The sequence below is a fragment of the Ranitomeya variabilis genome, chromosome 4, assembly GCF_051348905.1.
Source record: "Ranitomeya variabilis isolate aRanVar5 chromosome 4, aRanVar5.hap1, whole genome shotgun sequence".
NCBI classification, from domain to species: Eukaryota; Metazoa; Chordata; class Amphibia; order Anura; family Dendrobatidae; genus Ranitomeya; species Ranitomeya variabilis.
The window spans coordinates 206,946,579-206,971,907 of record NC_135235.1 but is presented as its reverse complement, the minus strand read 5'-3'; the positions used below and the strand labels follow the sequence as shown (position 1 = coordinate 206,971,907).

The window sequence follows — 25,329 nt, the reverse complement described above, 5'->3', positions numbered from 1 at the left end:
TCTTCCGACAATCACATCCTTCTCCAGTGATTGCCCTCTTTGTATGATGTGTTCAAAGTAGGCGATTCATAGCTTGATGATCCTTGCTTCGGCTGATATGTCGGCTTGATTTGTTCTTTACCATCCTACACCAGCACCACGTTTCGAAGGCGTTGATTCTTCTTATGTGTTGTTTCTTTATCGCCCAGGTATCGCACCTATAAGTTATGACAAAAAAGACCAGACTATGTACAAGTTGTGTCTTCATCACCAGTTAAATGTTACTTGATTTGAGGACCTGGTCCTGTGACTTCATTGTTGATTTGCCCATAGCTATTCTCCTATTGACTTCCGGTGTCGTCGCTGCATCTTGACTGATCATTGGTCATAGTAGGTTGAAGTCCTTTACAACTTCCAGTTCATCGCCGTCCATCTCAGATGTGTCCCGGTCATACCTGGAGCAGCATAATGACAAGGCTACCACAGGTCACTGAGGCTCCATTCCCAGCTGGTCCAATGAACTTCCAGTGAGATCCCCGCTAGCACAGTGAGAAAGTCTCCCTGTGCTGAGGTGAGTTCACTGCCATGAAATTCTCCCGATGAGCTGTGGTGAACTTGCCTTTGCACAGTGAGACTTTTTCTCATGGTGGTGAGGTCACCATAGTTCACTGGCCTGACTGGTAACACAGCCTCAGTGACCAGCACTAACCTCAATGATGTCACCGCCGGTCACTGATGCTGAGCTCGCAGCAGCTCATTCCTCAGTGGTTCTCATCCTGAACGGTAGCATCTTGGCACCGTCCAGGTTGAAGACTATTAATCCCCAGGCATAGATGACGGCGTGGGACAGAACGTTGGACAGGTGAGGGATATTGTTGTTTTTACTTTTGTTTTATTACACAAGATGAGGAATTTAATGGAAATAGGTGTTAGGTGAGTAAAACTGTTTATTTTTAAATAAAAAATGGAAAATTGTTTTGTTTTATTTCTAATAAAGGACTATATTCTGGCTGTGTCTTTATTTACCTTATAGCTATAGGATTAGTAATGGATAGGTGTCCTATAGATATCTCTCCATTACTAATCCATGGGCTTGATGTCACCGGGCAATACAAAGGTGAACCCCACTTGCCACCGCTACAGGGCAAATGGGAAGAACTGGGCAAAGTCCCAGAATAGGCGCTTCTAAGGCTGGTTTCACATTTGCGGTTGTGTCCGCAGCGTTTGTACCGCATATATCCGCATGCGTTGTGTATTCCTATATTTAACATTAGGGACGCATGCGTTTTTTTTCTCCGCGTTTGACGACGCATGCGTCGTATCGTCGTTTGCGGCTTGGCGCGGAAATGCAACATGTAGTAATTTTTAGAGGCGTCAATTTGCCGCCTGTAAACGCATGCGGTCGATTGCGCAAGGATTGCGACAAAAAAACGCATTGCTGTCTATATGAACGCAGGCGTTTACAAGCACATGCGTTTGCTTGCGTTCATGAATGCATGCGTTCAACAAGAGAAAAACATGTCTAGACTCTGATAAGTATCAGTATTTGTAAGCCAAAACAAGGAGTGGAACAATTAGAGGTAAATTATGATATTAACATAATAACTAGCACCTCTGCCTTTATCACCCACTCCTGGTTTTGGATTACAAATACTGATATTAAATACAGACCAAATACTGCTAGTTTTAGGACAGCCTTGGTTTGTAGAGGAAAAACATAGGAGACACGGTCAACACAACCAAAACTAAATTTTATTAATGAGAAATATTATTATTATTGTAGGAAATTACTGGTACAGATCGAATTACAACAGGACATTTACACAACATTGTCCTGCCATGACACACGTCCAATATCTGAATCAAAAAAGGCAGCAAATTGGTCCCGCATGTGACCAACTGCTGCAGTTGACCGCAGCGGGTGATGCTGGAAATCGGGCAGTGGGTGTGCAACTGGTTCATCCAGTTCAATGTTGGGTTGCTCCTTAGCCATTAAATAATTGTGCAGAACCACACAGGCTTTGACCACCTCGTCGACTGTTTCCACTTTTAGATTTATGGCTGATGCTAGAATGCGCAATTTAGAGGCCAGAATGCCAAAGGAACACTCTACTGTTCTTCGGGCCCTGGTCAGTCTGTAGTTAAAGATCCTTCTAGTGTGGTTCAAGTCCCGACTGGAATAGGGCTTCAGTAGGTTTTCACACATTTGAAAGGCCTCATCCCCAACCATAACAAATGGCACCGGTGGACCTTGATTGTTGGGGAGAGGATGTGGCGGGGGAAAATTGAAATTTTTGCCATACACACGGCGGCCCATATCCGAGTTCTTGAAAGTCTGGGAATCGTTGCCACGGCCAAAAGCTCCAATGTCCACGGCGATGAAGCGACAGTTCGCATCAGCTATTGCCATGAGCACAACAGAAAAATATTTTTTGTAATTGAAGTACTCCTATCCTGTTCTGGCAGGTTTGTTAATGCGGATGTGCTTTCCATCCACCGCTCCTAAACAGTTGGGGAAATCACACACACTCCAGAATTTTTCCGCAATTTCAAGCCACATGTCGACGGTGGGTAGGGGTATAAACTCATCCCGGAGTACATTCCACAAAGCCCGACAGGTGTCCGCAACTATTCCGGACAGGGTGGATATTCCAAGCTGGTATTGGAAGTGGAGGGATGATAAACTCTCTCCGGTTGCCAGAAATCTGTAAGAAAAAGAAACCCCCCAAAAATTGCAAACTATTCTATTTATGGTGTGGTTACGCTAAAGAAAGAAAGGAAAATACCCAAAACATACATGTCAGAAAACACGAAATTTGGACTGTCATTTAGATTTGGAATGTACCTTAATGTAACCAGCAGACATTCCTCCGGTGGAATCGCTCTACGGAGCTGGGTGTCCTGTCTCCGTATGGCTCCTTGGACACGAGCAAGCAAATCCCGGAACGAGTCTTGCGACATCCTTGTATATTCATGGAATTTCTCCGGGTTCGCATTAAGCTCGCCATACAGCGTGTGATAGGCTCCACGGCTCTCACGTAGTTCGATAATGGGGTGCCTCTAAAAACGCCTACGTTGTCTCCTTCTCCATCTTTCGCGATTTCTGTCTTGCTCCCAAGCAAAAGCACAGGCAAGAAACAGCTTGAAGCTTAAATCCAGGTTGAAATAAAAGCTCTCCATGCGAAGATCCATCATGACACAGGATACAGGAGCAAAATCTGAAGATTACAGCTGTTCAGGGGTCTATATAAGGAAATCCCATAATACACGCCCTCTGTAGTCCCATTGGCGGTGTCTGGTTATCTTGATTTTTCTCTTGTGAAATTTCTCATCATGCGCACCAAAAACACAAACGCAGGAAAAAAAGCGTACAAACGCGACATTTTTTTAATCGCATGCGGTATCGTATGCTTCTAAAAAAACGCGTTTGTACGCGTTTATATGCGTTTTTTCCACCACTTTCGGATGCGGATTAAACGCTGCGGATTTAAACGCTAATGTGAAACTAGCCTTAATTATGTGCCTTTTCTGGGTGGCTGCTGGCTGCTGTTTTTAGACTAGGGGGCCAATATTCATGGCCCCTTACCAACCTGAGAATACCACCCCACAGCTGTCTGCTTTAGCAAGGCTGGTTGTCAAAAATAGAGGGGACTCCACGCCGTTTTTTAATTTTTTTAAGCAGTTTTTTCTAATTTAAAAACCAGCGTGGGGACTCCTCTATTCTTGATAACCAGTCTTGCTGACTCTAACAGCTGAGGGTTGTAGCCCCCAGTTGTCAGTTTTGCCTGGCTGGTTATCAAAATTCTGGGGAACCTACGCTACTTTTTTAAAATTTATTTAGAGCACAGGAGTCCACTAATGAATACACCCATCAGCTGCCGTAGGTGTAGGCTGATGGGAGCAGTAGTCCCATTAGCTGAGCCCAGTGACCGGAGGTAAAATGCATACCTCTCACAGCTCACACTGTCTTTTGACAGCAATTGAACCGCGGCTGTCTGACTGGCGGTAATGATGTTACCACCGATCAGAAGCCGTGTTTGCCGCCCTAACATGTACATGACAGGGCAGCAAACACTGGATGTTTGGGCCCCCCATTTAAGTGAAAGGGGTACGGGTACTATTCTGGTACTCAAATACAAACTTTAATGAACTTTTTTTTTTATAAAAATGTATAATAATAATAACAACAACTGCTGTTTGACCGGACCCGAACTTCCAGGGGTCCACCCATTTCTAATGATGTGTTCAATACAGCCTGCAGGTGAAATAAGTATTGAACGCATCTCCAATTTTCTTAGTACAGTAAATATATTTCTAAAGGTACTATTGTCATGAAATTCTCACCAGATGCCGGTAAGAACCCATCCAATCTAAAATCGATCATATATGTTTAGTATTGCTGTAATTATATGTTTGGGATTTTTTTCTTTCATCATTTTTTCACCACTTAGAATTTATTTTTTTAATCTTTAGTACAATATAGGTAGAAGTGAACGGTGTCATTCAAAACTACAAAAAGATGGCCATCATGTAGAAAACCCCCCAAAATTTGAAAAAATTGGCTGAAGCTGGAAGCTGTTAACGTGGGGAAAATTGAAAACAAATCTTTGACAGAGAATCATTTACTAAGGACATTAAGGTCCACACCAATAGTTAATTCTAGTGGAGAACATCCGTAGTTAAATACACAACATGTCCGACACACGGGAGCCGGGATTATGGTGTTTGGCGTTGGCTCGTGAATACAGTTGAAGGCTGTATGGCGGCACGTGGCATCCAGCGTTCTTATTTCGTGTATGTCTGGAGCGTATCACAATTTTTTTCTGTCAGAATTGTACAAATTCTGACAGAAAACCTCCAGGGCCGCGCTTAGTAACCCGATGTTTACCCTGGTTACCAGCGTAAACGTAAAAAAAACAAACAGTACATACTTACATTCCGGTGTCTGTCCCCCGGCTTTCAGCTTCTCTCCACTGTGTAAGCACCATAGCCGGAAAGCAGAGCGGTGACGTCACCGCTGTGCTCGCTTTCCGGCCGGCAGGCGCTCACAGTGCAGAGAAGCTGAGACGCCGGAGGACAGACACCGGAATGTGAGTATGTACTGTTTGTTTTTTTTACGTTTACGCTGGTAACCAGGGTAAACATCGGGTTACTAAGCGCGGCCCTGCGCTTAGTTACCCGATGTTTACCCTGGTTACAAGCGAACACATCGTTGGATCGGTGTCACACACAACGATCCAGCGATGTCAGCGGGTGATCAAGCGACGAAAGAAAGTTCCAAACGATCTGCTACGACGTACGATTCTCAGCAGGGTGTCTGATCGCTGCTGCGTGTCAGACACTGCGATATCGTAACGATATCGCTAGAACGTCACGAATCGTACCGTCGTAGCGATGGAAATGGCACTGTGTGACGGTACCCTTAAGGCCCCGTCTCACATAGCGAGATCGCTAGCGAGATCGCTGCTGAGTCACAAGTTTTGTGACGCAACAGCGACCTCCATAGCGATCTCGCTATGAGTGACACGTACCAGCGATCAGGCCCCTGCTGCGAGATCGCTGGTCGTGTCGGAATGGCCTGGACCTTTTTTTGGTCGTTGAGGCCCCGCTGACATTGCTGAATCGGTGTGTGTGACACCGATCCAGCGATGTCTTCACTGGTAACCAGGGTAAACATCGGGTTACTAAGCGCAGGGCCGCGCTTAGTAACCCGATGTTTACCCTGGTTACCAGCGTAAATGTAAAAAAAACCAAACAGTACATACTCGCCTTCTGATGTCCGTCAGGTCCCTTGCCGTCTGCTTCCTGCTCTCACTGACTGCCGGCCGTACAGTGAGAAGTGAGAGCACAGCAGTGACGTCACCGCTGCGCTCTGCTCTCACTGTACGGCGGCTCAGTCAGAGCAGGAAGCAGACGGCAAGGGACCTGGACACCGAAAGGCGAGTGTGTACTGTTTGTTTTTTTTTGTAACCAGGGTAAACATCGGGTTACTAAGCGCGGCCCTGCGCTTAGTAACCCGATGTTTACCCTGGTTACCCGGGTGCTGCAGGGGGACTTCGGCATCGTTGAAGACAGTTTCAACGATGCCGAAGTCGTTCCCCTGATCGTTGGTCGCTGGGGAGAGCTGTCTGTGTGACAGCTCCCCAGCGACCACACAGCGACTTACCAACGATCACGGCCAGGTCATATCGCTGGTCGTGATCGTTGGTAAATCGCTTAGTGAGACGGGGCCTTTAGTCAATCAGATCTCCGCTCCATCGAGCAACATTTCACAGGCTGAAAACAAAACTTAAGGCAGAAAGAGCCATAAACAAGCCAGCTGTAGTAGTCAAGGCGAGTCATCACAAAGCAGAAAAACCAACGTTTGGTGGCGTCCATGGCTTCCAGACTTAAGGCAGTCATTGCCTGCAGAGGATTTTCTCTAAAGTATTTAAAAATGAACATTTTATTTACGATAAAGTTAATTTGTTCAATTAATTTTGAGCCCCTGAAATGAGGAGACTTTATATAAAGATGGTTGCAATTCCTATACATTTCACGGGATATTTTTGTTCAACCCCTTTAATTAACCCTGAAAGTCTACACTGGAGTTATATCTCAGTTGTTTCATTTTAAATTAAAAATGGTGGCCTGCAGAGCTGAAATCACAAAGATTCTGTCACTGCCCAAAGATTTCTGGACTTACCTGTGTATGGTATAAATAGAAGGGAGCTCCCCCAGTGGCAGCAAAGAGCAGCCCATACAGGAGAATATTCTTCACTTCATGGCTTTATTAAGTCCTATATATTCTCATTTCACCTGTGCTTTTGTGTTTTCCAGCTGACTTTTTCCGTTATCGGATCATTGAACGGCGTGCACATGTTTGCCAATAATCAGGATGTTCTGTTAACGTCTACATGCACTGAGAACAGCAGGGTGGTGTGGAGGACCTTCCATGATAGGTAAGTGACTGATGGCGTCCACAGCGTTGTCCAGCCTTAACCTTGAAATTGCAGCACCGAGAAGGAAAAGTCACATAATGATGGAAATCACAGGATGGAGACGTTACTGATCTGCAAATGATGGAAAAATTGGAAATAAATTTTTTTTTAAAAATCTTGGTTTATTCGGTCTGGAGTCTGAGCCACGTGCAGAAATCCCGGCACTTCCAGCCTTGGCTGCTATCAGTGAGGTCATTAATGGTCTTCTCAGGAAGGTTCTGCTGTTTAATGCACTTGGGCAAATCATCAAGATCCACTGCTGGCAGCTCCTTTGTAATCACCTCTCAATACCATCCCAGATGTGCTCAATGGGAGACAAGTCTGGAGACACTACAGCCAACCTGTGGATTTCCATAATTCCATGAATTTTCCTTCTTGATTTCAGCTGATGGCAGGGCTGCCAGGTGTAGGACCCTCCCCTATCTCATATTGATGACCTATCCGAATTATTCAGTCCCGGTCGTCCCCTTTTAAGGACATCATACACTTTCATTTAGATCTGTTGAATGGTTGAATAACTGGTGAACAGTTGGTCATCTTACACATTTTATTCCATATTTGTCCTTGCGGCGCTTTGAACTGACCATACATGTTCTCTGTGTCTACGAGAAGGACGATCTTTCTGGAAAAGTTATTTTCCCGGACCAGCAGCTATCGGGACAAAATTTTTTAATCATAGCCGACTAGTTTCCACGCAATGACGGCAACTAAAACTTTATCTTCTCTTTTTTAAATTCCTACCTTCAAACGATCAAGTCCATTTAGACTAATGTTTGCGGCCACCTCAGGTGCCCCTGAATCATGAAGGGTCAGTGATTAGATATAACTTTACAGTTTCTTCAGCTGTAAGTCATGACGTCTGCGGTTCTCCGGTTGTGTTACTAATCATCTTATCTATGCACCGACACGCTGATAATCTGTTCTATTATCAGTGCCGGGATTAAATAAAAGTGACGAAATCCACACACACTTCTCTCTCTACAACAGACGCCTCCGTCAAACAACCTTCCCCATCTGTTTTATTTTATCTTTGTAAAAGTATTTGCACCCCATCTGGATTTTGTTTTTCTGCCCATTCCAATGCAATACATTCAGATCCTCCAAAATCTATCTACACTTTATGGAGAAAATTATTGGGTCACCTACAGGAGCTTTCCTCACGTCCCCTTTTAAATCCATAGACATCAATATGGAGTTGCCCATCTGCAGATATAAAAGCTCCCGCCATATACCCCGGGGGAGCGAGGGGCTGTATGTTATACACCCCGGGGGAGCGAGGGGCTGTATGTTATACACCCCGGGGGAGCGAGGGGCTGTATGTTATACACCCCGGGGGAGCGAGGGGCTGTATGTTATACACCCCGGGGGAGCGAGGGGCTGTATGTTATACACCCTGGGGGAGCGAGGGGCCGGATGTTGAACCCCCCCCTGGGGGGAGCAAGGGGTCGGGTGTTATACACCCCGGGGGGAGCGAGGGGCCAGATGTTATACACCCCGGGGAAGCGAGGGGCTGTATGTTATACACCGCGGGGGGAGCGAGGGGCCGGATGTTATACACCCCGGGGGAGCGAGGGGCCTGATGTTATACACCCCGGGGGAGCGAGGGGCCGGATGTTATACACCCCGGGGGAGCGAGGGGTTGGATGTTATACACTCCGTGGGAGCGAGGGGCTGGATGTTATACACCCCGGGGGAGCGAGGGGCCGGATGTTATACACCCCGGGGGAGCGAGGGGCTGGATGTTATACACCCCGGAGGAGCGAGGGACAGAAAGTAATAAACCACGAGGGAGCATGGGGCCAGATGTTATATACAGGGGGCGAGGGGCCAGATGTTATACACTGGGAGGGGGGAGAGAGAGGCTGGATATTATACATCGGGGGCAGGGGCTAGATGTGATACGCTGGGGAGGGGGCTATAGGTCGAATGTTATACATCGAGAGTGAGGTGGACAGCTTAAGTTCCAGAGTCCATGGGGTTGAAGGAAAATCCTGAATACGAGGACTACGAGGTTCAATGCTTTTCTCCACATAGTCCATCATCACTTTTACATAATGCCTTGTCAAGTTACGGGGTTAATACTTTTGGCATCAATATGTGATCATTTTCTTTTTTCTTTAAGCATCAACCTAATAGTGATGTCCTGTGAAAACACGGCCAGCGACATGTCACTGAACAAGCTACTGGAGAACGTCTTCAGCGCCATGGTGTGTAGCTTGTCAATACTTGTCATTCAGATTAGAGCTGCATTCATAATTCTGATTAACGTTTCCTGGAAATAACACTGCGGTGACCTATGTGCCGCAACACAAAGGTAGGGCTGAAGCTTTTCAAGAGCTGCTCTTCCTCGCCTCTAAAGCAGCCCTTACATATTAGATCAGTGGCGATCAAAACCCGATTTTGACTGATTCTGATAACTGGGTTTCACAGGTCTTATCTGGACATGTGATATCAGGAAAAATAAGGTTTGGACATGTTGGATTTTATTGTACCCAAGCCTTTATCTCAGTGGTGATAACCAGCCACCTGAGCTGAGCTTTTTCCCCTCTCCTCATTTGGAACCGCTGCATTCTCAGCCGAGGATGTGTATTAGGCGTGGGAGCAGTAGCTATCTACCAAGTAATCCACTTACTACTAATGTGATTTATAATCGTTTTACTGCCTCAATACAATATATCTGTGTCATTAGGTCATTTGTGTGCTGTAGCACCTGTAGTGTGAGGCTGCTCCTGGCCTTTGTACCATGATTTTACTAGAAGTTGTCACACTTTCCTCCATTACCACCACCCTGAAGTCAGCTAGACTGCAGAGGTTTACATCCACTCACTCACTAGATCCCACAATTATGGAAGACCTATACACAGTGTAAGACCAGAAGTTATTGTGTTTGCCAGCAATAACGTGTCCCCATTACTTTTGCAGGTTCTCGTGATCGGCTTGGACGACCTCGTCAATGTTAAAAATGTGGAACGTTTGAAGAAGGACCTACGGGTAAGTGGAGCAGGTTATCGGCAGCGGTTGTCCGAGGAGATTGCATAGGGCTTAAACTGGCTGAGACAGCTACTTCTCCCGAATCCCCGAACACTCGAGTGCTCTTCTCTCGGCATTCATATATTTTTTTCAACAGGGTGAGAGGACAAAGCCAGACAGCAACTTATCTCCCCTGCACATTAAAAGATTGGACCTTTAAATTCCAGTCACCCGATCCTTTTCTTCCCTTGAGGAGGCCCCCATACACATCAGATGGTCGGCCAGTCCTGATGAAAATCATCTTTGTCGACTGACTTTTATCTAGTTTGTATGAAGGCCTATTAGACAAAGATATTTTAGATAGTGTTACTTGTTACTGGCGGGATGGGGTCAGCTCGTAGATTGGTACACATATACGAATGGCATAAAGATGGGAATGCTGCCTACACAGGAAACTTTTATCCTGATATCTGAGCTGAATACTTAAAAAAAACACCAAAGGTCAAAGTGTCTGAAATCAGAATAAATGCAATAAAAAATGTAAAATGAGAATTAAAGGTGTTTTCCGCTCTTAGAAAAGTGGCCCTGAAACATTTGCAGAGCTCAGCGGTTCTGCCGATAATAGAGCTTAATGGTTGACTGTAGCGGTAATATAAGCGGTAGTTGTGACTTCATCACTACATCCAAAACACACACAGACCTGAGTTGTGGCGGGGAGCTGGCACTGGATCTGTGTATCTTTAAAAGTTCCATGAACCAAGTAGATCCTTACAACAGATACCACCAGATGTCGGAAATACCTTGTTAGCTGATCTCAACTCAACATCAGGTGGCATTCAGACTTCAGACCTGTAATCTATTTCACCCTCACCCTATGATGGCACAGGAAAGTAACCGGGTATTGTGACTATAAAATCTAAGAACGAGAGCACCTAATATACTCTAATTCTAGGTTTTCCAGCCATTTTATCACCAGAAGAAGAGCCACAAAATGAAAATCAAGAGGATCCAGGGGGAAAGGCAGGTTAAAAGAAACTAAAGATCAAAACCGTCCCAAAAGAAACAAAATCCTACAAAAAAAATTACTCATATTTTCCAAACTAAGCCTGCTAAGCAAGGGTCTTTCTGTCCCATTAGTTCTTCTATGCTGATCCAAACCACTTTGATCCCTTAATCAGTTTTCTACGTTACTCACCATAGGGCAGTTAAATTGAGTTGTTTTATTGCCTGGTTTATACAGCTTTTTAAACGGTGGTTATCGGAGTAGTTATAATTATCATATTGGATTGAAAGAATAATCTCACAATGGCTGAGAGAAATAGTTTGCACATTTCATTTAAGAAAAATGGCCTAAACATAAGATATGGAAGTCTGTGGCTGTGACACATGCACTAAGGAGTCTTACTGTATCTTGCATCTATTATTTCCGCTTCCCTACTGACCCTACGTTTCCATATCTCAGGGAATATAGCAAGTTGATAAAGAGTGCAGCATCCAGCAATGTCATTAAAGGGGTAGTCCGGCTTCAAAAAGGAATTTTCTAAATGGCAGAGAATGTTATAACAAATGAGTAAAATGAGTCCCATTCATCCGCTTTAATCATCGTAGATCGATCCTTTAAAAGTATAACTTATTACAATAAATACAGCTTCACTTACCGACGAATTGTAAAGCTCTCTTCAGATCTGAAGGGCCCAGCTAGTCTAATGGTCAGCCACACTTCATGTTTCTCTCCATGATAACATTCTACAAAATAAAGGCCTTTTGTCATTTGGGACATGCCTAAGTAATGGTATACAAATGTCAACTTGACAGAAAAATTTTAATTCTTGAGGGCATCTAGTTCACTTTTTTACTGTCAGTTTGAATCCAAGCTATATCTGTAGAAAAGGGAACCGTAATGGGCATGTGGATTGCCCCTTTTTTCATTTTATAGGTTTTCAGTTTATATGGTTGACATTCGTTCACACATAGGCATGACTTGTCCTGCTTTCTTGCCTCTATGAAGCAAGTATGCTGCTTCTTCTAAATATGTGATACATAGAGACAGGAGAGCAGAAATCCCTTATGTTTCTGTGTACTGTATACGGGGAACTTTACAGCAGCAAGTCTCCACCTACTATGTCTGGTGAAAACAAATGATCACATTGGTGGTGATCTGACCATTATGACCCCCACGGCGCGTCAGAACTGGGTACTAATGTGTCTGCTATTAGTTCAAAAATTTTCTAAATGCATATGAAAGGACTTTGCACTTTTCCTAAACCTTTTCTTTCAGGCCTGCTACAAGTTGATTGACAGCTTTTTAACAGAGTCTGAGAAGATGGCAGACCTAACTCAGTGCGTGGACTGTGTTATTGCTCACGATGTGGCCATTCTTCAGGTTAGCATGGTGTTTCGGGGGCAGGGGGCCTGATCACTGTGTTGTAAATTTGTAACCTTTACAATGCTAGCTCAGAAAGGGTTAAATGAATTGGGTTTCTATCAATTGCAAGATCATTAAAAGATGGATTACATTTTTTACTGGCTCATAAGTCAAAAGATGGTGCAATCAGACATTTATCATCTGTCCTGTACATTGGCAAGTGTCACTTGTGGAGAAAATGTAAAGCGCGATTACGTCGATAGTTGATCATTTGCATTCTATTATGCTTAGGCTACTTTCACACTAGCGTCGTGCACTGCACGTCGCTATGCGACGTTGCGGCGCACCGACGCTAGCTGTGAATGTGCCGCACAACGGGGGCAGCGGATGCAGTTTTCCAACGCATCCGCTGCCCCATTGTGAGGTGCGGGGAGGCGGGGGCGGAGTTCCGGCCGCGCATGCGCAGTCGGAAATGCTGCAGACGACGCACCAAAAAACGTTACAAGCAACTTTTTTGGTGGCGACGGTCTGACGCAACCGTCGCACGACGGTTGCGACGTGTGGCAATGCGTCGCTAATAAAAGTCGATGGAGAAAAAACGCATCCTACAAGCACTTTTGCAGGATGCGTTTTTTCTGTAAAACGACGCATAGCGACGTGCAGTGCACGACGCTAGTGTGAAAGTAGCCTTAATTAAATTGGCAAACTGTGAGTTAAATTTATGAACACCTATTAATATGCCAGTGGACAGGTAAAAAGAGGCCCACAGTTAGGCTGTGCCTCAACCTGTTTTTGGCACTGACGGACAGGCATTATTCCCTCTGTCCCAGAAAATAATTCCAACTTCTGGCCAAGTAGACAGGCACTTGATTTGATTTACACAATGATTTGGCTCTGTGGTATTTTAAGTAAATGTGGATTCAGAACCAGGACATGCAAATCAGAAAAATTAAAACCACGGTAGGCACATTGTTTGTTTGAATTTTTCTTTTAGGTACTTTTTATTTTATATACAATATACAGATAGAAGAAACAGGGCATGCATCTTAATTATTGAACTTGTTTTTTTTTTTTTTGTTCAATATTGTTGTCCCCGGTGTATACCTTTCGGCCCTTCGACCCCGGCGTCGAACATCCAGGTCATCATCCCCAGTGGATGACATCTGGCCTCTTGCCTCCCTACCACTCCTCCAGCACCTGTGTTTAACATCTAACCCCTTGTTCCATGGTTTATAACATCCAGCCACCCTTGCCCCTAGTGTTTAACATCTGCCCATCCCCCGATATGGTACATCCGACACTGACCCCAACATCTGGCCCCTCACCCCCCTGGTGAAGTCCAAGACTGCAGATAAGTCCATAGTTAAATGCAATTTCATAGTTAAACACAAGAGCATAGTTTGGTGTTTTCCTTACTAGCTTCAATTGTTTGTTTTTGTTCTGCTTTTATCTGTACTGTTATCACCATTGAATGTGTGATCCATGAAAAATACCACCAGGCGTTCATCTTGTGAGATGTATGCATACCTTGAACAGCCGTTTGAGGGTAACATAGTTAGCAAGGCCGAAAAAAGACATTTGTCCATCCAGTTCAGCCTATATTCCTTCAGAATAAATCCCCAGATCTACGTCCTTCTAAAGAGCCTAATAACTATAAGATACAATATTGTTACGCTCCAGGAAGACATCCAGGCCTCTCTTGAACCCCTCGACTGAGTTCGCCATCACCACCTCCTCAGACAAGGAATTCCAGATACTCACTGCCCTAACAGTAAAGAATCCTCTTCTATGTTGGTGGAAAAACCTTCTCTCCTCCAGACGCAAAGAATGCCCCCTTGTGACTGTCACCTTCCTTGGTATAAACAGATCCTCGGAGAGATATTTGTATTGCCCCCTTATATACTTATACATGTTTATTAGATCGCCCCTCAGTCGTCTTTTTTCTAGACTAAATAATCCTAATTTTGCTAATCTCTCTGGGTATTGTAGCTCCCCCATCCCCTTTATTAATTTTGTTGCCCTCCTTTGTACTCGCTCTAGTTCCATTATATCCTTCCTGAGCACCGGTGCCCAAAACTGTACACCGTACTCCATGTGCGGTCTAACCAGGGATTTGTAGAGAGGCAGTATAATGCTCTCGTCATGTGTATCCAGACCTCTTTTAATGCACCCCATGATCCTGTTTGCCTTGGCAGCCGCTGCCTGGCACTGGCTACTCCAGGTAAGTTTATCATTAAGTCCTTCTCCATGTCAGATTTACCCAGTGGTTTCCCATTCAGTGTGTTATGATGATATTGATTCCATCTTCCCATGTGTATAGCCTTACATTTATCATTGTTAAACCGCATCTGCCACCTCTCGGCCCAAGTTTCCGATATAGGGTGAATATGTCTGCACTCGATGCAAGCGAGTTACATGTTTGGAAGCCCAGGTAATGGATCTAAATGTGCAGCTGGCAACACTGCACATTGCAAACCTGGAGAGGAGTTTAGAGCTCGCTGACCTTGTGCTGGCTGGGGCCAGAGATACGGAGGAGGGTGAAGGTGGGGAAGATCAGGAAAGAGAAGTAAGCAGCTGGGTAAATGTTACAAGAAGGGTTAGGGGAAACTTGTCAGGGAGCCCTGTCCCGATCTGGCACAACCAAGCAAATATGCCTGTTTGGCTGATATTAGGAATGCAAGCCCAGGGCTAGGATCACTGCAGCAGGACATTGCTCCTAGCAACCAGGAAAACGACTGCTGTAGGAAGGAGGGAAATAGGAGTGCAGGAAAGGCCAGACAGATGTTGGTGGTAGGGGACTCTATATTTAGGCGGACAGACAGTCATCTGCCGCCGAGACCGTAAATGCCGAACAGTGTGTTGTCTGCCAGGTGCTCGGGTTTGACATATTGCGGATCAGATAGACAGATTGCTGGGTGGGGCTGGGGAAAACCCAGTGGTCATGGTACACATCGGTACCAATGACAAAGTTAGAGGTAGGTGGAAGGTCCTTAAGAATGATTTTAGAGAACTAGGAGAGAAGCTGAAGGCCAGGACCTCCAAGGTGGTCTTTTCAGAAATACTGCCAGTGCCACGAGCGTCACTATATAGGCAGCCTGAGCTTAGGGAGATAAATCAGTGGCTTAGAAATAGATGCAGGAAGGAAGGGTTTGAGTTCATGGAGAACTGGGCCGACTTCTTTGTCGGCTACAGGCTCTATGGTAGGGACGGACCGTACCTCAATGGGGAGGGTGCAGCTGTGCTTGGAGGAAAAAATGGTAAGACGGATGGAGGAGCTTTAACCCCTTCATGACCTTGCCGTTTTTTGCAATTCTGACCAGTGTCCCTTTATGAGGTAATAACTCAGGAACGCTTCAACGGATCCTAGCGATTCTGAGATTGTTTTTTCGTGACATATTGGGCTTCATGTTAGTGGTAAATTTAGGTCGATAATTTCTGAGTTTATTTGTGAAAAAAATGGAAATTTGGCAAAAATTTTGAAAATTTCGCAATTTTCACATTTTGAATTTTTATTCTGTTAAACTAGAGAGTTATGTGACACAAAATAGTTAATAAATAACATTTCCCACATGTCTACTTTACATCAGCACAATTTTGGAAACAAATTTTTTTTTTGCTAGGAAGTTATAAGGGTTAAAATTTGACCAGTGACTTCTCATTTTTACAACAAAATTTACAAAACCATTTTTTTTAGGGACCACCTCACATTTGAAGTCAGTTTGAGGGTTCTATATGGCTGAAAATACCCCAAAGTGACACCATTCTAAAAACTGCACCCCTCAAGGTGCTCAAAACCACATTCAAGAAGTTTATTAACCCTTCAGGTGTTTCACAGCAGCAGAAGCAACATGGAAGTAAAAAATGAACATTTAACTTTTTAGTCACAAAAATGATTTTTAGCGAAAATTTTTTTATTTTCCCAAGGGTAAAAGGAGAAACTGGACCACGAACGTTGTTGTCCAATTTGTTCTGAGTACGCTGATACCTCATATGTGGGGGTAAACCACTGTTTGGGTGCACGGCAGGGCTCGGAAGGGAAGGAGCGCCATTTGACTTTTTCAATGAAAAATTATCTCCATCGCTAGCAGACACCATGTCACGTTTGGAGAGCCCCTGTGTGCCTAAACATTGGAGCTCCCCCACAAGTGACCCCATTTTGGAAACTAGACCCCCCAAGGAACTTATCTAGAAGCATAGTGACGAGCACTTTAAACTCTCAGGTGCTTCACAAATTGATCCGTAAAAATGAAAAAGTACTTTTTTTTCCACACAAAATTTCTTTTAGCCTCAATTTTTTCATTTTCACATGGGCAACAGGATAAAATGGATCCTAAAATTTGTTGGGCAATTTCTCCTGAGTACGCCGATACCTCATATGTGGGGGTAAACCACTGTTTGGGTGCACGGCAAGGCTCGGAAGGGGAGGCGTGCCATTTGACTTTTTGAATGGAAAATTAGCTCCAATCATTAGCGGACACCATGTCGCGTTTGGAGAGCCCCTGTGTGCCTAAACATTGGAGCTCCCGCACAAGTGACCCCATTTTGGAAACTAGACCTCCGAAGGAACTAATCTAGATGTGTGGTGAGCACTTTGAACCCCCAAGTGCTTCACAGAAGTTTATAACGCAGAGCCATGAAAATAAAAAATAATTTTTCTTTTCTCAAAAATGATTTTTTAGCCCACATTTTTTTATTTTCCCAAGGGTAACAGGAGAAATTGGACCCCAAAAGTTGTTGTCCAGTTTCTCCTGAGTACGCTGATACCCCATATGTGGGGGTAAACCACTGTTTTGGCACACGTCGGGGTTTGGAAGGGAAGTAGTGACGTTTTAAAATGCAGACTTTGATGGAATGCTCTGCGGGCGTCAGGTTGCGTTTGCAGAGCCCCTGGTGTGCTTAAACAGTAGGAACTCCCCACAAGTGACTCCATTTTGGAAACTAGACCCCCAAGGGAACTTATCTAGATGTGTGGTGAGCACTTTGAACCCCCAAGTGCTTCACAGAAGTTTATAACGCAGAGCCGTGAAATTAATAAATGTGTTTCCTTTCCTCAAAAATATTTTTTTAGCCCAGAATTTTTTATTTTTGCAAGGGTAACAGGAGAAATTTGAACCCAAAAGTTGTTTTCCAGTTTCTCCTGAGTACGCTGATACCCCATATGTGGGGGTAAACCACTGTTTGGGCACATGCCGGGGCTCGGAAGGGAAGTAGTGACGTTTTGAAATGTAGACTTTGATGGAATGGTCTGCGGGCATCATGTTACGTTTTCAGAGCCCCTGATATGCCTAAACAGTAGAAACCCCCCACAAGTGACCCCATTTTGGAAACTAGACCCCCCAAGGAACTTATCTAGATGTGTGGTGAGCACGTTCAACCCCCAAGTGCTTCACAGAAGTTTATAACGCAGAGCCGTGAAAATAAAAAATAATTGTTCTTTCCTCAAAAATTATGTTTTAGCAAGTAATTTTTTATTTTTGCAAGGGTATCAGGAGAAATTGGACCCCAACAGTTGTTGCCCAGTTTGTCCTGAGTACGCTGGTACCCCAAATGTGGGGGTAAACCACTGTTTGGGCGCACGTCGGGGCTTGGAAGGGAGGGAGCACCATTTGACTTTTTGAATGCAAGATTGGCTGGAATCAATGGTGGCGCCATGTTGCGTTTGGAGACCCCTGATGTGCCTAAACAGTGGAAACCCATCAATTCTAACTTCAACACTAACCCCAACACACCCCTAATCCTAATCCCAACTGTAGCCATAACCCTAATCACAACCCTAACCCCAACACACCCCTAACCACAACCCTAACCCCAACACACCTGTAACCCTAATTCCAATCCTAATCCTAACCCTAATCCCAACCCTAACCCCAATCCCAACCCTAACCACAACTGTAACCCCAACACACCCCTAACCCTATCCGTAACCCTAACCACAAGCCTAATCTTAACCCTATTTCTAACCCTAGCCCTAATTCCAACCCTAACTCTAATTCCAACCCTAACTCTAAGGCTATGTGCCCACGTTGCGGATTCGTGTGAGATTTTTCCGCACGATTTTTGAAAAATCTGCAGGTAAAAGGCACTGCGTTTTACCTGCGGATTTACAGCAGATTTCCAGTGTTTTTTTTGTGCGGATTTCACCTGCGGATTCCTATTGAGGAACAGGTGTAAAACGCTGCGGAATCTGCACAAAGAATTGACATGCTGCGGAAAATACAACGCAGCGTTTCTGCACGGAATTTTCCGCACCATGGGCACAGCGGATTTGGTTTTCCATAGGTGTACATGGTACTGTAAACCTGATGTAAAACTGCTACGAATTCGCAGCGGCCAATCCGCTGCGGATCCGCGGCCAATCCGCTGCGGATCCGCGGCCAATCTGCTGCGGATCCGCGGCCAATCCGCTGCGGATCCGCAGCCAAATCCGCACTGTGTGCACATGCCATAACCCTAACCCTACCCCTAGTTCTAACCCTAGTTCTAACCCTAACCCTAGTGGAAAAAGAAAAAAAAATATTTTCTTTATTTTATTATTGTCCCTACCTATGGGGGTGATAAAGGGGGGGGGGTTATTTATTATTTTTTTTATTTTGATCGCTGTGATAGAACCTACCACAGCGATCAAAATGTACTTTGTAATGAATCTGCCAGCCGGCAGATTCGGCAGGCGCACTGAGCATGCGCCCGCCATCTTGGAAGATGGCGGCGCCCAGGGAGAAGACGGACCGACTTCGGGAGGCTCGGTAAGTATGAGGGGGTGGTGGGGGGGTGGATCGGAGCACAGGGGGGGGGATCGGAGGACGGGGGGAGCGGACAGGAGCACGGGGGAGCGGACAGGAGCACGGGGGAGCGAACAGGGGGACGGAGGGGGGTACCGGACAGAACGGAGAACTGGGGAGGAGATCGGGGGCGGTGGGGGGGGGGCCAGAACATGATTTCCAGCCATGGCAGATGCTATTGCAGCATCGGCCATGGCTGGATTGCAATATTTCACCATTTTCATAGGTGAAATATTGCAAATTGCTCTGATTGGCTGTTGCACTTTCAACAGCCAATCAGAGCGATCGTAGCCACGTGGGGGCAAAGCCACCCCCCCTAGGCTGAAGTACAACTCCCCCTCTCCCTGCAGATCGGGTAAAATAGGAGTTAACGCTTTCACCCGATCTGCAGGGATGCGATCATTCCATGACGCCACATAGGCGTCATGGGTCGGGAAGGGGTTAAGGGTACGTTCCCACGGTCAGGAACCGGCAGCGCTTTGGACGCAACATATGTTTGCTCCGTCCAAAGCGCTGCCGGCAGGTGATTACGCATGTGTTCATTGAACCGTGCAGAATCACCGCACCCAATACATTGGACGGGAAATTTATGTTGCGGAGTGTCTCTGCAAGATAAATTGACATGCTGTGGTCTCAGAAGACGCGCCGCATGTCCATCTCCACAGGGAAGCCGGAGGTGTCCCTGCACGCATAGTGGACATGGGATTTCTTGAAATCCCATCCACTATGCTGTAACATCTGGCCGCTGCGGATGTACGGAGCGTCCAACCCGCAGCGTTTACTGACCGTGGGAACATACCCTTAAACTAGGATCTGGGGGGGAGGGTAGTTGTTCTAATAAGGGGATAGATAGAGTAGACCGAGAGAGGGAGGCAGTAGGGGAAATGACGATTTCGTGGGGGATGGGATATGTAAGGAAAGCAGGGAGCTGAATAGGAGTAAAAAAATGTGCTAATAATATTAAATGTCTGCTGACAAATGCAAGAAGTCTAGCAAACAAAATGGATGAACTGGAGACTCTTATGACGGTCACAGAATACGATGTGGTGGGCATTACGGAAACCTGGCTGGATGAATGCCATGACTGGGTAACAAATGTAGAGAGTTACACTACATTTAGAAAGGACAGGGTAAAAAAAAGGAGGAGGGGTGTGCATCTTCATAAAATCCACATTAAATCCTTTGCTCAGTGAAGACATTGGGGGAGTTACAGCAATGTAGAGTCACTGTGGGTAAATGTACATGGGGTTGGCAATAATGGAAAGCTGCTAATTGGAGTTTGCTGCAAGCCTCCTAATATAACTGAACAGGTAGAGGATGAAATGCTACAACAAATTAAAAAGGCAGCAAACAGTAATAGGGTTCTTTATAATGGGGGATTTTAACTATCCAGACATTCAATGGGACATAGAATCTTCTGGCTGTGGTAAAAGCTACAGTTTCTTATCCACAGTTCAGGACAATTACCTCTCTCAGCTGGTAGATTAACCGACCAGGGGAGGTTAATCTGGATCCGGTTCTGTCAAATAGACCAGATACAATTTCAGAATTACAGGTCAGAGAGCATTTGGGAAGCCATATAACATGGTAAGTTTCAATGTAATTTCCAATCAGACATTCAAAATGGGAAATGCCAAAACCTGGAACTTTAAGAAAGGTGATTTTAACAAATTAAGGGAAGCACCTAATCGTATAGACTAGGACAACGTCATGGTAACTGGGGATACCGAACATAAATGGGGCATTTTTAAGGAAATACTACTAGAATCCTGAAAAAAAAACTTCTACCCTCTGGTAATAAAATGTAAAGGAATAAAAATAAATTATTTGGATGAACAGGACAGTACAAAGTTCAATAAAACAAAAACAAAGGGCATTCAAAATCTTGAAAGTCGAGAATACTGAAATAGCATTTCAGTAGTATAAAGATCTAAATAAGAAATGTAAAAAAGAATTCAAGCTGGCAAAGTTATCTACAGAGACATTAAAATAAATCCCAAAATTGTTTATAAATACATCAATGCCAAAAAGAAAAAAACAGATGGTATTGTCCCCTTAAAAGATGACAATAACAAGATAATCACAGAGGACAAACAAAAGGCAGAGATATTAAACAGGCACTTTTCATCCATGTTCACCAATGAGCTGTCTGTTACAGGGAACATTCAACAAGGCCAAAATCAAAATTCACAACCTGATCTAACTAGTTTAACACAAAAAGAAGTGCATTTACGTCTGAGCAATTTAAACACTGACAAATCCCCCGTCCCAGATGGCATTCATCCACAGATGCTGAGGGAATTGAGCTCAATAATTGGCAGACCACTATATCTCATATTCTTAGACTCTCTTGTAACAGGCGTGGTGCCACGGGATTGGAGGATGGCTCACGTGATACCAATATTCAAAAAAGGAAAGAAGGTGGATCCGGGCAACTACCGTCCGGTAAGCCTGACATCAGTAGTGTGCAAAATTTTTGAGGGCATCATAAGGGTATGTTTCCACGGTCAGGAAACGCTGCTTGTTTGACGCTGCGCAGAGCTGCAGTGACACACAAGCAGCGTCCAGATGTTCCAGCATAGTGGAGGGGATTTTATGAAATCCCGTCTCCACTATTCGTGGAAACCCGCACGCGGCGGCCCTGCGACTCCGGACATGCTGCGCGTCTTTTCAGATCGCAGCATGTCCGTACACCTTGCGGGGACGCAGCGTCCCCGCAAGGCATATCACAGGGCCCTATGGGAGAGAGCGATCATCCTGGATGTGAAGAGTTAACACATCCGGCATGATCGCGTCCCAGAAAGGGGGCGGGGCTTAGCGCCGAGCGGCTTCGCCGCTGCGGCGATACCGCCGGCCATCCTGAATGTGGAGACATAGCCTAAGAGATGAGCTGCAGAAATATATTACAGAGAATAATATTATAACTGACAACCAGCATGGATTCATGAAGAATAAGTCGTGTCTAACTAACATGTTGAGTTTCTATGAGGAGGTGAATGCAAATCTGGATGTAGGTAATGCAGCTGATGTGATTTATCTGGACTTTGCAAAGGCATTTGATACAGTTCCACATAACAGCCTTATACTGAAGCTACAGAAGCAAGGACTGGGGGAAACTATATGCAGATGGCTAAGGAATTGGCTAAATGACCGGAAACAAAGAGTTGTCATAAATGGTACGTTCTCTAAATGGATTATAGCCAACAGTGGTGACCACAGGGATCTGTACTGGGAGCAGTGGGGACCGCAGGGATCTTCACTGGGAGCAGTGGGAACCACAGGGATCTGTACTGGGAACAGTGATAACCGCAGGGATCTGTGCTAGGACCAATTCTTTTTAACCTCTTTATTAATGACCTTGTGGATGGGATTATTATTATTTATTATTATAGCGCCATTTATTCCATAGCGCTTTACATGTGAGGAGGGGTGTACATAATAAGACATGTACAATAATCTTAAACAATACAAGTCATGACTGGTACAGGAGGAGAGAGGACCCTGCCCGCGTGGGCTCACAATCTACAAGGAATGGGTGAGGATACAGTAGGCGAGGGTAGAGCTGGTCGTGCAACGGTTTGTTCTATCAGTGGTTACTGCAGGTTGTAGGCTTGTCGGAAGAGGTGGGTCTTCAGGTTCTTTTTGAAGGTTTCCATGGTAGGCGATAGTCTTATGTGTTGGGGTAGAGAGTTCCAGAGTATGGGGGATCTGCGGGAGTGTTAGAGGGGAGGCCACAGAGCAGGAGGTTACAGTAGTCAAGGCGGGAGATGATGAGGGCATGGACTAGGGTTTTTGCAGATTCTTTGTTGAAGAATGTACGGATCCGGGAAATATTGAGTTGGAGTCGACATTAAGTGGAAAGGGCTTGGATATGTGGTTTGAAGGAGAGATCAGTGTCAAGGATTACCCCGAAGCAGCGAGCTTGTGGGACTGGGGAGAGTGGGCAGCCATTCACGTTAATGGATAGGTCTGTTGGGGGAGTCAAGTGAGATGGGGGAAAGATGATGAATTCTGTTTTGTCCATATTAAGTTTTAGAAATCTAGCGAAGAAGGATGAAATGGCAGACAGACATTGTGGGATTCTGGTTAGTAGGGTGGTGATATCTGGTCCAGAGATGTAGATCTGGATTGAAAGTAAAGTGTCAGTCTTTGCTGACGACACCAAACTATGTAGGATATTAAGATCTGACCTTGACTTTACAATATTGCAAAATGATCTGGATAAGATGACTGATGGGCAAACACTTGGCAGATGAAATTTAATGTAGATAAATGTAGAGTAATGCACCTAGGACGGAGTAATCCTATTGCTGCATATACATTAAATCGGAGTATACTTGGGACTATAGATCAGGAGAAGGACTTGGGTATTCTGGCTACAAGTAAGCTGAGCAGCAGCACTCAATGTCAAGCAGCAGCTGCAAAAGCAAACAAGATTTTAGGATGTATAAAAAGAGAGAGAAAATCCCGCAATCCCAACGTATTATTACCCCTTTATAAATTGCTGGTGAGGCCACATCTAGAATATGGGATCCAGTTTTGGGCTCCACTTTTTAAAAAGGACATTCAGAACTTAGAATCACTTCAACGAAGGGCAACTAGATTATTTCAAGGAATGGAGGCCTCACATATGACGAGAGGTTGGAAAAATTGGACTTGTTTAGCTTAGAAAAAAGATGCCTCAGAGGAGGTCTCATTTACATGTATAAATATATGTGTAGACAGTACAAAACACTGGCACATGACTTGTTCCTTCCAAGGACTGTCCTGAGGACTAGGGAGCACTAATTAAGGGGGGATGAAAGGCGATTCCGGCAGCTATACAGGAAAGGGGTCTTTACGGTTAGAGCAGTCAGACTGTGGAATGCCGGCCACAAGAGGTAGTAATGGCAGACACTATAACAGCTTTCAAATAAGGGCCAGACAATTTCCTTCATACACAACATTGTGGGATATAGCTAGATAAGTGACGAAATGTACAGTTGGAGAAAGGTTGAACTTTGATGGACCGAGGTCTATATTCAACGTGCGTAGCTATGTAACCGGCCCCCCTTGCCCCCGGCCCCCCTCTTCGACCCGGTATATAACATCCAGTCACCCTCACCCCTGGTGTAAAACATGCGGCCCCTTGCTCTCACCTGCTGTGTAAAATCTGGCCACTCGTTCCTCACCTTCTGCCCCCCCCCCCCCCCCGGTGTATAACATTCAACCCCCCTTCTCCCCCCAGTGTAAAACATCCGGTCCCTCAGACCCTCAATGCATAATGTCCGACAGCCCCCCCCAGTCTATAACATCTGCCCCCCCCTGTGTATAACATCCGACCCCTCTCCCCCCCCCCCCATAACCCCAGTGTATAACATCCAACCCCTCTCCCCCCACAGTGTATGACATGCAGTATCTCGCCCCCCCACCAGTTTATTACGTCCGGCCCCTCACCGTACCCCCCTCGCACCCTCCCCAGTGTATAACATCCGGCCCATCGCCCCCTTGTATATAACATCCTGCCCCCCTGTTATATAATGTCCGGCCCCCTCGCCATGCCGTCTCTATTATCAGATTTTCACCAATGCCTAGGAAGCAGCCATATAATATTAGAAGTGATTTTTCTTTAGCCGTGTCATTTTATCATTACAGGAGTGTCTTGATGGTTTCACCCAAGCTGCAGAAAGTGACTTTGGCTGCCTCATGGCCGGAGGCAAAGTGGTAGCTGCCACAGAAAAGTGGTGGAGACTGGCGTCACAAGATGTGATGCTTCTGTGCTGGTTGGTCGCTTCCTTGTCACCCCATTCATCACGCGATTACCCTGTGTATCTGCCTCAAGGAAGCCCCACCGTGAGTCTTTTTTTTTTTTTTTTTCGGTGGGGTGAAAGATGTTTCGCGTGTCCAACTTTTAAAAAATATGTTGTAGGCCAAAGAAAAAGAAGTCACATTGTGGTCTAACGATCTTGACCGTCCACTGTTATGAATCTTCATCAATGTGTAAATTATTAGGTGGTATTGATTGATTGATAATGCAATGACACATCATTCTTATTAAAGGGATCCTGTCATCAGCTTCATGCTGCCCGGAGCACGTACAGTGTGAATCGATCACTACCTGGGTTATGTTATTGCAGCCGTGCGTGATTGATCCCGAAATGCTGGTCTGAGACCGTGTGTCCTGGCCGACCGAGCAGCTTGTCATCCTATGTGTGCATAAGTAGAGACCTGTCACTCATGGGGTGCGGCCTCGATTTGTGTTTTTGCCTGTTGATTT

At 45.2% G+C, this 25,329-nt stretch overlaps 1 protein-coding gene across 1 annotated transcript in view; it reads left to right on the top strand.

The window, feature by feature from the left end:
- Positions 1 to 25,329, top strand: part of FUZ (fuzzy planar cell polarity protein) — a 92,892-nt gene that overhangs the window by 11,067 nt on the left and 56,496 nt on the right. Inside the window, exons 2-6 of the mRNA XM_077259756.1 lie at positions 6,799 to 6,920; positions 9,082 to 9,166; positions 9,882 to 9,950; positions 12,208 to 12,312; positions 24,708 to 24,905. Coding sequence (XP_077115871.1) covers positions 6,799 to 6,920; positions 9,082 to 9,166; positions 9,882 to 9,950; positions 12,208 to 12,312; positions 24,708 to 24,905 — 579 coding nt within the window. The remainder of the gene's footprint in view (positions 1 to 6,798; positions 6,921 to 9,081; positions 9,167 to 9,881; positions 9,951 to 12,207; positions 12,313 to 24,707; positions 24,906 to 25,329) is intronic.